The sequence below is a fragment of the Dipodomys spectabilis genome, unplaced genomic scaffold (assembly GCF_019054845.1).
Source record: "Dipodomys spectabilis isolate Male_0828 unplaced genomic scaffold, ASM1905484v1 ptg000051l, whole genome shotgun sequence".
Classification (NCBI taxonomy): Eukaryota; Metazoa; Chordata; class Mammalia; order Rodentia; family Heteromyidae; genus Dipodomys; species Dipodomys spectabilis.
Window position 1 is genome coordinate 8,722,584 of NW_024870728.1, and position 14,856 is coordinate 8,737,439.

Here is a 14,856-nt window from a genome sequence, read left to right on the forward strand (position 1 = left end):
GTGGTAGACACCTGTCATCCCGGCTCCTTAGGAACATAAATTGGAGGATTTGGGTCCAGACAGGCCTGGGCTTACCTATGAGACCCTATTTGAAATATAACCAAAGCAAAAGAGACCAGGGGCATGGCTCAAACGGTACAGTGCCTGCCTAGTAAGTGTGATCTGGGATCAAACTCAACAGAATAAATAACTAAATAAAGCAGAGCTTTATTTTAGTAATAACTTTTTAAAAAGATTTTACTCTAGTTTGCATCTAAGCAAGGATACAGCAAAATACTTCTATTTTCAGCATTTATTGATCCTCCGACATTGAGATAGTTCTGAGACAAAAATAAAGGAATCCTCATTTTTCAGTTGATCCCCTATCTCGGGCAGAGGCATTGTGGGAAGGTAATTTGGAGCACGGTCTTTTCTGCCTTGGGCGTGGGGAGTCTGGCAGAGACTGAATGGAATCAAGGAAGCTTGGTCGTTTCTAGGCCTCAGCTCAGAAACCCTTGGTGCGGCTTGCAAAGCAGGACAAGTTTTGACTTCTGTCTGTCCAGGTGGTAGCTGCGGTACATTTTTCCCAGGAGGGGACCACGCCCCAGGCTCCTGGGACCACCTGAGTGTGTGTCTCATCCTGTGATGCTACGGATGGCCATTCCCACTCAGGTACAACAAATGACATGCTTGCATAGTTGTTTATTTACTATGTAGTGCCAGTGCTGGAGCTTGAACTTCAAAACCTTGTGCTCTGGTATAGGCTTTCAAACTCTATCATTTCAGCCCAGCTCTGCTTCCAGTTTTTTCTGATTAGTTGGGAGATAAAAGTCTCTTAGATCTCAGCCTCCTGAGTAGCTAGGATTACAGGCATGAGACACAGTACCTGGCTGGATTGCTGCATTTCTGAGGAAACTGTGATCAGTGGGATTTAGGCCCCTGTGAGTCTTTCCTTTATAAACCTTCACATTCCTTGGAGCAGCTTTTGGAACCATTTCTGAGCTGTAGCTCTGTTTGCCATCCTGGGACCGGGTAGTAGCCCCCCTCCCAGAAGGAAGGACCCCCTTACCTGGTATCTGTCCATGGTAGTGATGAGGAAGGTGAAGGAGATGGCGGTGGCCGCCATGGCATGGGTGGATGGCATTCCGAATTCTGCCACAATTCTCTTTTCTAGTTGTACAACAGGAGGCGAGGCGGGTCGAGGCCACTTCAGGATGCTCTTGGCCACCTGGCCGACATACATCACCAGCTGTAAAGCCACCAGCAGAGGTCAGTCCAGCCAAGTAAGGAAAGCAAGGGAGTCTCAATGCGCTAGATTTCCTTGGGGCTACCCAGTTTGTTGCTGACTTCCTTTCTCTCCCACTTACTAAGAAGTCTTGTAAGATGATGCTTTAGTTGGGAAAAAAGAGAATTTTGTTGTTGTTGTCATTGTTGTTGGTTATAGGGCTTGAACTCAGGGCCCAGGCACTGTCCCTGAGCCTCTTTTTGCCCAAGGCTAGCGCTCTACCATGTTGAGCCACAGCTCCACTTCTAGTGGTTAATTGGAGAGAAGAGTCTCATGGAGACTTTTCTGCATAGGCTGGCTTTGAACCATAATCCTCAGATCTCAGCCTTCTGAGTAGCAGATTACAGTTGTGAGTCACTGGCTCCCAGCTTGAGATTTTTTTTTTTTTTGATTCTATAGACAGAATCTCTGGTCAATGAAAATAGGATATTCTCACATCTGTTATGTATGTTAAGCAGCTGTGTTACCTACACATACTCTTCATAGAGGTGTCAGGCACTATTCCCAGGAGCTGACAGGAATGAACTGTCTTCGTTCAACAACACATGAAGACTGTGGACCCACTGTACAGATGGGTAAACTGAGGACAGTGCATGTGGAGGAGCTGGAATCAGGATTCAGGAAGTTGGGCCTCTGAGATTGGGCTTTAAATGATCACGGGATGCTTCCCTCACACTAGGTTGGCCTTGCATTAAAGAGGGTGGACCCCAAAGTAAATGCTTCTATGCAGATCTGCTTGAGCTGCCAATAAACATCACGGGAACTCCTCACAACCAAAGAATATACCAGGTTTAATTGAACTGCATTTAGAAATCAGGAACATTGGGAAAATAAACTGCAGGGCTGTTTCCAAACCTATAAGAAAGACTAAAATTTGCTCAAACGAATCTGTGTGTGTGTGTGTGTGTGTGTGTGTGTGTGTGTATGTGTGTGTGTGTGCGTGCGCGTGCGCACACGCATGCACATATACACATGCCTGCCTGCCTGCCTGCCTGCCTGCCTGCCTGCCCATGCTGGAGTTGAACCCAGGAACTGTCCCTTAGCTTTATTGTTCAAGGCTACCACTTGAGCCACACCTCCATTTCCAGATTTTTGCTGGTTAATTGGAGATTAGGTTCTCACAGATTTTCCATGGATCCATGATCTTCAGATCTCAGTCTATTGAATAGACTAGGATTACAGTTGTGAGCCAGCTGTTCAAATGAATTTACCATGAGGCCATTAATGAAGAACTGACTTCCCTTCTCTAAAATAAACAAACTATGTTAAAAACTCAGTATTTAATGTCATACTCCCCTCTCCCCCGCCCCAAATAGTACCATTCATTCAAACATGAACAGCGCATTCTCTCAGCAAAGCATTTATTGTTTCTAAGAGAGTTGCAGGGCCATCCATGGTTGATGAAGGAGAAAAGGGTCATGTCTTTACCTTTGCAACTCCTTTCATGGCCTGAGCACTGGACTGCACTGGACTGTTTCATTTACAGATTTAGAGATGGGGGTCTCTCACTATGTTCTGAAGATTCTCCTGCCTCAGTCTCCCGAGTAGCTGCGATTATAGACACACACCACCAAGCTCAGCACTGCGGCGTGTTCTAATGCAGGAACTCAAAGGCATCTCCAGGTGTGTAGATTCTGTTACAGATAGTAGCGCTTCCACCCTTGAAGCTGGCCAGGTGCTATGTGCACAGTGAACTCAGCACAGCCCTGCTCTGTGTTTTTGCATACGTTTGTCCATCACAGCTTTAATCATGAGATTTCTTGTCTCACCGTGACTGTATTGATCCTCCATAGTGCTGAATGCAGGAGGATAATTTGAAAACAATTTGGATTAGCCAGCCAGATCACTTTAGGAGTTCCCACATCCTAATGCTTTCTTTCCATGCCCTGAGTTACTGGTTAATTCCTAGCAGTGTCACCCTAGGAGGGGCCGTGTCTGGGTTAAAACCAGCAACCTCTCTCTGGGCACAGCAGGCCAAATCCACAGGCTGTGAGTTCCAAAGGGGGGGGGATTTCTAATCAGACTTTGAAATTTAACCTTTTCATCATTCCCTTATTACCAGGAAAGAGACTTTTGGAGACTGGCTCTCTTCCAGCTTGCCCCTCCCTCTCCTGAACCTGTAAAACCATACCCAGTTGTCTATTATCTGGAAAGTTGAAAAATGTGCCAATACTACTGCATCCCAGGGAATTCTTAGAAGCTGCTTGCAAAGCATTTCTTTAGTTTTGCCCTTTCCTTTACCATCAACATCAACAAAACATTACAGGGAGAAATGACTAAACTTGCTGCACCCTCAAATGTGTAAAACCCTTCGAGACAGGAAACCAAACTGTAAAGTGAAGACTGATTCGGTAACTGTCATTTGACCCAATTTAATTTCCTGGAAGCTCATGAGTTCCTTTGACTTTCTTTGTATTTTGCCTCCTATGTTTGAAGGATGTTTTTAAGAATTAGGATGATGTGTCCATTTCATTTATAAAATAGTGCCTAGGCATTGCTTCTGATGGGCAAATGTCAAATAACAAATGGATTGTAACAACGGCTCTTGAAAAAAGGAATGAAAACAGAGCTAAGGTTTGCAAGTTCAAGGAAAGAAAAGCACTGTCAGAATGTTGAGTCTTGTCTCAGCCATTGCCGAATTCAGGCTGGTGGACCTATGGTGTGCCCAGCTCTATCAGTAAGGAAAACAGCCACACAACAGAAATTTCATCATATGCAAAAAAGCTTTGAAAACCATTGTCCATTGAATCATATTGGATCATGCCCTAGTCTAGACCTTGAATACTCCTCATAGTCTTGATACCCAACCTCTGGCACTATGACGAAGTAATGGAATCTTTAGGAGGCGGAGCCTAGTGGGAAGAAGTTAGGTTACTGAGTTGTATTTTTAAATCAGGGGACAGGCTGGTACTGGGGCTTGAACTCACAGTATAGGCACTGTCCCTTAACTTTCTTGTCCAGGTGGTAGAGCTTTACCACCTGAGACATACATAGTTCCACTTCCAGCTCTTTGGTGGTGAATTGGAGAGTAGAATCTTAAACTTTCCTGCCCAGGTTGGTTTTGAACTATGATCCTCAGATCTCAGCCTCTTGAGTAGCTAGTATTACAGGCATGAGCCACTGGCGCATGGGAACACAAATATTGTTAACAAGGTTTCAATCTACAATGGAGTTCCCAAGACTCTTACCATTAGTGTACTCTGAGGGAAGATTAAATTTTAGTTTATGTGGAACTTTATCAAGAACCTGATCAGCTTTGGGACAACTGGGTCATCAGTGCAAATATTACTTATTATATTTGATATGACAGCAAAGCATGAGGTGTCTCTGCCTGGGAAAGTTGGCTTGCTTTCTCCTTCAAACTATAAAATATTCTACTGAAGACATGCTCTAGTAGTTAAAATATTATTTTTATTACAAGGTATATTGTTTTTTAAATCATGTATGTAAGTAGTTCACATTGCCTATGAATTTTATTTCAAGAAAGGAAGAAGGGTATTACAGTGAGTTTAAAATCTAAAAGGTAGTAGGAAGCCAGACATGAAAGATCACACACTGTATGCTTCCATTGACATGAATGGGAGAGCAGGTAATGCTGTGGAGGTAGAAAGTAGCTTAATGGTGGCCCAGGGCTGGTGTCTGCATTCTGAAATAAGGGATCAGGAGGACCTGGGCGCTGCTGGCTCACACCTTTATAATCCTTTCTTCTCAGGAGGCTGAGATGTGAAGATTAAAGTTTGAAGCCAGCTTGGGCAGACAAATATGAGGCCACTTCATTCCAGTTATCCAGAAAAATCAAAGCCAGAAGTGGAGGTATGGCTCAAGTGGTACTATACCAGCTTTGTATGGAAAAGCCGAGAGCACGAGGCCCTGAGTTCAAACTCGGTACTGGTATATGCACATACACACAGACACAGACACACAGACAAAGACACACACACACACACACACACACACACACACACACACACACACACACACACACTATTACTATACCAGAAAAGAACCATTTCTCCATTTAGTTCTCAGTTAAAGAGTATAATGATTAACTAACTCGGTTTGGCTTGTCCTAAATGAAGGACTTTATATTATTGAGAAGCCCTTCTAGCTAAAGGGACTCAATTAAGTCTATCATCCATCACCCTCCTTTGGGCTGAGGCCCCAGAGTCTGGCCATAAAAGCAAAAGTGCATGAGGTGGCAACCCAGGAAGCAATTACAGATCATTCTGACCCTTGGCAAAGCGGCCAGGTCCCCTGCATGGTACCAAGAGATGGCACAGGGACCTGGTAGATTTTTGAGAAGAAGAATGAACCAATTTTTCTTCCTTCTGTCCTGTTGGCCAGATACATGAAACATGAGTAGACAGAAAATCCGGTTTACTAGGTAGTCTCTCCTGTTGATGCCACGCAGACAAAGGGCTGAGTGGCCGGATCCTGTCAAGAAGAAACCCACTTCACATCCTCAATCCCCTCAGCAGGGCTGGCTGTGCTCACAGGAGCTGGCAGAGACCTTTTCTGGTTGTTACAACCTGCAGGGACAGCTCTACCCGCCTGACACGTCTCCATGTAGCAGGACTTTATATACTAGCATAAGTAAAATCTAAAGTGCTTTGTAACCAGAAATAACACTAGTGCTAGGAAGGCAGCCACAGAAATGTTGAAGCAAATCCATGCATTTATTATGCACACTGCAGATTGCTAACTAACACCTCCCACCCTGTCCTCCTCCCTACAGAGCTACGAGAAGGGGCTAGAACCAGAGCCTCTGTGGGATCCCAGGAAGCACCAAGAGACTATTTTCAGATCACACACACACACACACACACACACACACACACACACGCACACACACACACACACGCACACACACACACGCGCGCACACACACACACACACACACGCACACACACACACGTGCACTTCGTTAAAAAAAAAAAATCAGTGTCTTTCTTTCTTCTATAGCCAGAGGCTTTGGAAGTCCACCATGAGGGAAAACAAATGCAAGAGGTTCACTGTTAACTACCAGAAATGTAGCATGTCTACTCATGGGATTATTTTTCAAAAAAGTCAGAAGTTATTTCTTTCGTTCTTTAACATTCCAGAATCTAGAAAACAATGAGGTTTAAAGACCACATCTTCTCTATTAGTTCATCCCTCCAGCACCAGCATAGCTGGGCTGGGGTTCTTCACCACTCCTGTCCGCTTTTCTTCTCACCTTAGAATCCACACTGCTCTAGGGTTTCCTATCTCGCTTCAGGAAATGAATTAAAAGCAATTCTTGCTGGGCACTGATGCCTCACACCTGTAATCCTAGCTACCCAGGAGGTGGAGATCTGAAGATTGAAGTTCTAAGCCAGTGTGGGTAGAAAAGCCTGTGAGATTCTTGTCTCTAATAAAACTACTCGGAAAAAGCTAGAAGTGGAGCTGTGGCTTAAGTAGCAGAGCACTAGCCTTGAGCAAAGTAAGTTCAGGGATCACACCCAGATCCTGAGTTCAAGACCCAGGACTGGTACAAATAACAACAACAAAGCAGTTCTTGCCTCTAGAATATTTCCAAGTAATCTTCACAAAGAAATGAAAGGACAAACTCCGTTCAGACTTTGGGCATTATTTTAATTCTTTTTCCTTTCAAATCCAGGGTTCTTTGCTGTATGTGTCCCCAGGGTTGGTGTGGATGTATGGGTGGGTGTGGATTTGTGTGAAGGTGAATCAATGAGAGAGACAATTGTCATTTCTAACTGATAAAACGACTTCTGAAGCACAAACACAGAGCAAACATTTCACATCACCAATGGTGTTCAGAAAATGGGTGTTTACATATCCAGGTCCTATAGAAATAGGTAAAACAACTAAAAGCACAAATAGCAGGTGAGAAACACAAAGTAAAATAATTAACATTTTCTTGTTTGCCCCAATGCTCCCTTTGCCAAGTTCAGATCAGCTTCTGAATTATTTTGGTCAGCCATGGATTTTGAACTCAAGGCCTGGACACTGTGCCTGAGGTTTTATCTGAAGGCTAGTGCTCTACCATTTTGAGCCACAGCTCCACTTCTGGTTTTCTGGTGGTTAACTGGAGATAAGAGTCTCACAGACTTTCCTGCCTAGGCTGGCTTCAAACCTCAGTCTCAGATCTCCCCGTCCTGTGTAGCTAGGATTATAGGTGTGAACCACTGGTGCCTGGCTCCACAGGGTAAGGGGTTTGAGACAGAAACTTGCTATGTTGTCTAGGTTGGCCTTGAATTCACAATCCTTCTGCTCAGATGGGGTGATATCTAGCTTTTGAAGACATTATTTTAATGTTCACAAATGAGAAAACTGATGTATGAGATGAGATCTTTTGTCCATAATCATGCCTGGTATGGAGGAGCTAGACACGAACTTAGAAATATTATTGTCTTTTTACCACCACCACCACCACCCCCCCCCCCCCATCTAGGTAGGACCTGGTAATCTTAGCACCACCTCTAGTGAGGCCATAAATCATGCATGAGACCAGACAGCTTTCCTTCAAGTACTCCAATTCTCCAATGCACTAAACCCACCTGGAGCTCAATTGAGGACACTGGGCCACAGGCCCTTGGGGCTTAGCAATTAAGATGTCACATCTGCTGAGAAAATTACCAAGTGCTTATCTCTTCCACCCCACCAATGAATCACACAGAAGGCAGGAACCAAAGTCTTCTCCACACCTGTCACTGGATGGGTTTCACATTCAAAGTATCCATTACCAATGGAGGTAATGGATATCTTCAGTGCTAGGAAACAAACATAGGACACATACAAAAACTAAAACCAGTCATGAGCTCATCTGCTTTCAACAAACAAGGATCACAACAAGCCAGGATGACTAATCAGATTCATGTTAGGATGCTTTGAAGTTGAAAGTGAACAAAAAGAAAATCAAAAGGCTCTAGCAGTGTATTCTGCTCCCATTTGCATTTTGACACATAGATTTCCATAGTCTGAAGGTCAATGGGAACATGGCTGGCAAAGCCACTGGTGTGTAGAATGGGGATCTGGAGCGGCCAACGGTCCCACTTTACATGCTGTGCCTCATGTGCTGCTTGAGCTTTTCATGCAAAAAACAAACAAACAAAAAGAAATATTTGCCCGTCACAGTGGCCAAACAGCCTTGGACTTCTGGAGGCAAAAGTAGCCTCCCTGCCTGGCTTTTTCACACCGTCAGGCTTGGAGGATGAAGTTCTTAGGTAGATTGTGTGTAGGCCTCCCCGGGGGTCTTTCCTGTGGCCTCCATCAAGCTTGGCGATTTCTCCCGTGCTCGATCTGTGCTCCCAGATCACTCTGGCTGATGTGCACAAACTACCTTCCAGGTTCCACCCCCACCTCCGCAGCCCCACAGGCATTTCTTTCATCTTGCTCTTCACATTGTTCTACTCCCTTCTAATGAGACACTGGTGAAATCAGAGTCTGATGTCAGTTAACATTAAAAAAAAAACATTCCACTCAAGATGTACATATTCAAACTAAAAGAAAACCCTGTTTTTACATTCAACACTTCAGCACTTCAGGAATTAGAGTTGTACTTTTTACAATTCATGCGGTTACTTGTATTCACTCTCTTCATCCGTTGTGTCTAGTTACAACCTACGGTGGCTTTTATCTCTCAGGCCCTACAGTGAGCCTGGGTGTTGTGTTAAGGGATCTATGGACCCATGGATGGACAAATATAAGCAGGAAGTACACATGCATCTTGCACTATACAAATTCTTGTCTGCTGAAATCTGAAACTCAATATATCGAAATAAAAATTTAGAGAAATTATTTGCTGATAGAACTCATATAACGGGCGGAGGGTATAACTGGCCCACAAGTGCTTGACTAGCACGTGCAAGGCCCTGGATTTGATCTCCAGCAGTGCAAAATAAACAAAAAACCCAACCAGCCACACTTCCAATCACCTGCAAAATAACACCACCACCACCAATAAAACCCTGATGCTACTTGCTGTCAATTCAAGAAGTAAATAATTTTGAGCACCATACAGCCCTTGCTGTCTCCAACCTTGCTATTTGGACTTGGTCTTAAGTGTAATACTTTCATTTTCATGTTCAAGACCATGCAGCTGACTCAGCAACTCTTTACTTCTTTCTTGTGGAATACCAATGACCTCTTCTATCTATAAAAACCGTATTGAATGGACCAGCCTATATTTGCTACCTAGTGAACACACTGCTTCCAAAAAGGATATAGCAGAACTCCTTTCTTGCTTTCAACACTATGGACTTTCAACACTATTCAGGAGTAATTCTACCCTGGACGGCTAGATGCAAATAGAGACAATAGCATTCCAGTTCTGTTTTCAAGGAGTAAGATTTTTCCATGATGAAGTGGGGGTGATGCGCGACTAGACACATCATTAAGTCCTTAGTGATCATCTCCATCTCATTTAAGGCTAGCATTCATTCCCCAGAAAGGTAGAACCAAAGGCTAATCATCCATACATCTCTGGAATGGGAGAAGCAGGAGATGACAGCTCCTTCAAGATTGCCAACCAAGCCAGCGTGGTCCAGCACCGCAGCCTATACCACCACCGCTCCCAGAAGTCATGCTGAGCAACTCCTCTGGTCGGCCATGGAGCAGTGCCTTGCCAAGCTGTGTGTGAGGTCATCTCTAAGTTGAATGGAAAGCCCTCTGCATGTGCAACCACTTCTAACAGCGAAAGCCATGGTGACAATTGTACAGGTCCTAAAGGGGTTGTTTGATAAAGCTCTAGGATCTCAGGTTTTCTGTTTGTCTGCATCTGATTCCTTCACAAATGCCCAAATCATTGATCTTCCCTTAATGTGACAAGGGATTTCACACTGGACCAAATGTTGAGACCAATCACCAGTTATCCTCAGACTCAGGTCTACGTGTTCTTTGTGACAACCTTTGCTGGTCCCTTTTCCTCATTGGCACACACGTGCCAGGGGGCAGGGGGTTGGAGTGTGGGGGGGTGCATGCTAGTTCACAGAAGGTGCCTTCATTGAGAGCAGCCTCGTGAGCAAAGGGAATTACCAGTTAAGATGCTTAGAGGAAATGGAGAGCTAAGGAAATGGCTAAGAATAAAAACACAATATGAAGCCTAACAAAATTATGGGAGCCATCACTGCAGGATGTAGGGAAGAAAATTCACTTAGGACTGCGCAGATGAGGTAAATTTTTGGGGAGAGTGCCCTGCACAGGGTTCTGCTGAGCCCATCTCGGGGCACAGTCCAGACAAATGGACTCTTCCATTGCTTTCCACAACGCAGATTTCCATTCTCCACCTGAGGTCATGGGCTATGCCACCAACCCTGGGAAAGGCCAATGCTTTTTTCAAACAGCTCATTTCCAACAGCTGTGAACATGATGACATGGACAGGCCACACCTATGTGTGGCCAAATGGTCCTAATGTCTAGAGGATGACAGAATGACTTTCTTTTTTTTTCTTTTTCTTTTTGCCTGTCCCAGGGCTTGAACTCAGGGCCTGGGAAGTGTCTATGAGCTTCTTTTTTGCTCAAGGCTAGTACTCTACCACTGGAGCCACAGCACCACTTCTGGCTTTTTCTGCTTATGTGGTACTGAGGAGCTGAACCCAGGGCCTCATGCATGTAAGGCAAGCACTTTACCACTGAGCCAACTTCCCAGCCACAAGAATGACTTTCTTAAATATCCTCAAGCAGGTGCATGATGATCAGTACCTCATTTGTTCCTTCCTCCCCTTTTCCTGGTTCATTTCTCTTCTTCCAAACAGGACATAGACATTCAGATGAAGTTAGGCTGGACAAGGTCATAACTAACCTGATCCTCCTCATATTCCCATCCCCCATTCCATTCTCCCCACCCCACCACTCTCAATCACTAAGAGCCACATCCACGCTTGCTCACTTGCCAGTGTATCCTAGCTCTTGGCCTAAGATTTAACCTGTCTCCTAAGGGATTTCTAAACCTGGTGGTCGTGTCTTCCAGAGTGAAGGGAGCTTCTAGGCCCTGAAGTTCAAGTGGAGGCTCTCACATCTTTGTGATGAACATTACTAAGCCAGATGAACTGAAAGAATAGTGCCTGCAACCTTGGGGATTCACGCTGTCTGCTCACAAGACCTTTGTGCCAACTCAGGGCTACCGGGGTAGCCTTCGCCTCTCTGGTGAGGCCTAAGGAAAGAACTTAACTAGGAAGAACACTGACACCATGACCCTTCAGGCTTTCTGCTCAGACACCTCTGAACTAGTAACCTCTGTGGAACAGATTAGTAGGGGTTAACTATAAAGACAGAACAAAAGTAACTTAAGCCTGGCATGGTGACTCACCTCTGTAATCTTTAGCTTCTCAGGAGGCTGAGATCTGAGAGAATTGTGGGTTGAAGCCAACCTGGGCATAAAAGTCCATGATACTCTTATTTCCAACTAACTAGCAAAAAGCTGGAAGGTGTGTGGCTCAAGTGGTAGAGCACCAGGCTGGAGCAGAAAAAGCCAAGTGAGATTACAAGGCCCTAAGTTCAAGCCCCAATATTGGCCCAAAAGAGAAAGAGACAAGGAAGGAAAGAGGGAAAAAGGGAAGGAAGGAGGGAAGGATAGAAGGAATGGAGGGAGGGAGGAAACAAAAGAAAAAGGAAAGGAAAAGTAACTTGCCATTTCCTTCAATGGTAAAAAAAAAAAAAAAAAGCTAAGATGAAGGTGATTTTGAGAAAGTATAGACATGGAAATAGTCTCTAGCCTTGGATCTCTAAAAACCAAGTTTCCTTGTCATTTTGAGAGCTATGATGTCTCAGAAAGCGGATCTTTTCCTCCTCTCTTCTTTGCTGCTTCCTCCCACTCTTAGGCTGGAATGACTTCATGCACAGGATTCTCCCAGGGGGAAAAGAGAAAGCTCTCCGGGGCTCCATGATTCCTCTCCTGAGGAGCCGGTCTTTAAGCAGAAAGGGATCTGAGCCCTGGAGCCCCCTGCCTGACGCCCGCTCTCTGCGGGGAAGCCAAGGGGCTTGATGAGCAGGGGCACAGTGTGGGGGAACACAGGCACCGTTGATTTTCCGGTTGGCCAGTAGGTTATTAGAGGGGCTGTTGATCACACTCTTGGCATCTCCCAAACAGGGCTGTAACCAGGCCTCTAACCTCCCCATGACCCTTTTTAATGAGAAAGGCCTGACCCAGCCCTACTCTCCTCTGCACGGTAGGCATTCTACTTGTAAGGTGAGGGTTCCTGCAATGGGAGAGCAGGGGTAGCATTGCTGCCAAACCATGGATTGACATCTATCTTACCAGATTTGAACCATAATCCACCGTTTTATTGGAAAGTTGGGAAAAACCCACTCAAAAATATTCCTTACACTCTAGCAGTATTCTCAAATAGGCTTGGCAACCCAGCAATGGATCAGAAAGGATGCTGAGACATTTCAAACCTTCTGAACTTGCCATAGACAACTTGAATGTGAGTTCCAAGTAAGCCCTGTGCCCAAAGGCCACCTCCTGGGAAAAGCCTTTGCTGACCACCTCACGTCACATGGTATGCCTGTGTGTGTGTGTGTGTGTGTGTGTGTGTGTGTGTGTTCCTGTACTGGAGCTTGAACTTTGGGCTTCTGGCTCTCATTTGGCTTTTCTGCTCAAAGCTGTCACTCTTCCACTTGAGCCAACCCTCATTTCCAGCTTTATGCTGGTTAATTGGAGATAAGAGTCTCTCAGATTTGTCTGCCTGAGCTGGCTGTGAATCACCGTCTTCATATCTCAGCCTCCTGATTAGCTAGAATTATAGGCATGAGTCACTGGTGCCCAGCTATAAACAATTATGTTTGGTTATTGTTTTTCTTTGGGGTACTGAGGATCAAAGCCAGGGCTAGGCACAGAGTCTCCCACGGAGCTCCAGCCTCAGTTCATTTTAGTTGATCAGCCCCATGGCCTCTCTGAGTGGAGGCTCTGCCTCCTTTGCTGGCCAGCATCCCGAGCAGCTCCACTGAGTAGATGCTTACATACCGGTGTTTGATAAATGAATGAGTGATGCCTCCAGGGATTCAGTGATTCCTTTTAATTCTAGAAATTAATGCTAGTAGGTAGGTAGCATCATTGCCCATACAGTCAGACCGTTGACATCACCCTATCTGACCTTCCTGTTTCATGGATGAGGAAAGCCGTGTCTATACGCCGTGTCTATACTGGTGATAACCCAAGGTCCCAGCTGCTCAGCGCTGCGCTCCTCTACTGCTACGAGGAGCCTGCCATCTACAATCGAACAAGGAGACTGAGAAGGAGTCCAAGCTGAAGTATACCAGGAGTCCTGGAAGCTTCCAGAAGAAAGCTACTTCTACCTCTACCTCTGTCCAGTCACATCAGCTTTTCTTATTCCATCCCTTCTCCCCCCCCCCCCCCCCCCCACACACACACAAGCTCCCCCTTGCTTCAGGCATTTCTGAGACTTCCTCTGTTCCTCACAGGGCTGGCTACCTCTCATCTGCTAAGACATACTTTGAAAAAAACAAATACAAAATACCTATTCTTGACTCTCTAAATGAGGTCGCTGCTCTTCCCTGACCAGGTCCCGAACAGTAATCATAAATACCGAGATAAATCTTCACCTAATTTCACCTGTGTAAAACCGATCATATTTGGTGTAATCAATTGAGTGTTACAATCGAATCATACTTCTGTATGTATGTTTGTTTGTCTTGGTAGTACTGGGGCTTGAACTCATAGTTGCTAAGCCAAAGCTCTACCACTAAGATACATCTCCAGTCCTTTCTTGTTTTAGTTTGTTTTTAGATAGGCCCTTGTGCTTTTGCCTGGCCAGGATTTGGATAGTAATCCTCCTATTTCTGTGTCATGGGTAGCTGTCAAGGACAATTGCCCTTGTATGTTTAAATCATGAATAACTCCTCAAAGCTAATGTTGTTAGTGAGCAAGATATTCATTAGAAAGAATAAAGCAAAATGGGAGACTACAATACAGACAGCTGAGAAAGAGGTACTGCCCAGCAAATTCTCAGTACTCCTGTCCATGCTGGGAAAGACCAGCTCTAAAACAATGTAAGAGAAAACACAAGAAATAACTGAATATTTGTTTTTGGGGTTTTGGGGCTTTTTTTTTTTGGTCGGTCATGGGGGCTGAACTCTGGGCCTGGGCGCTGTTCCTCAGCTCTTCAACTCAAGGCTAGCGCTCTACCACATGAGCCACAGCACCACTTCTGGCTTTTTTCTGCTTAGGTGGTGCTGAGGAATCGAACCTAGGGCCTTATGCATGCAAGGCAAGTACTCTACCACTGAGCCAACTTCCCAGCCTGAATATTTGATATTACTATCATAAGTATTCCTCTTCACAATCTAACTCTAGTTTTAGATGAGAACAATTGGGAGTGCTATGACATCTGTAGTTAATTGGAGATAAGATTTTCAAGGACTTTTCTGCCCAGTCTGGCTTTGAATCTTGGTCCTCCAGCCTCCTGAGTAGCTAGAATTACAGGCTTCTGAAAGATGTTTTACAAAGTAGTTTCTAAAGATGACTATGCTTATAGCTGGGCACCAGTGGCTCAGGCCTACAGGAAAGTCCATGAGACTCATCTCTAATTAACTACCAAAAAACCAGAAGTGAGCTATGGTTCAAGTGGTAGAGTGCTAGCCCTAAGCAA

At 44.9% G+C, this 14,856-nt stretch overlaps 1 protein-coding gene across 1 annotated transcript in view; it reads right to left on the reverse strand.

Annotated features, from left to right (window-relative positions):
- Sgpp2 (sphingosine-1-phosphate phosphatase 2) overlaps window positions 1-14,856 on the reverse strand; it is an 85,944-nt gene that overhangs the window by 20,876 nt on the left and 50,212 nt on the right. The window contains exon 5 of the mRNA XM_042679124.1: window positions 1,049-1,228. Within this exon, the coding sequence (XP_042535058.1) occupies window positions 1,049-1,228 (180 nt within the window). The remainder of the gene's footprint in view (window positions 1-1,048; window positions 1,229-14,856) is intronic.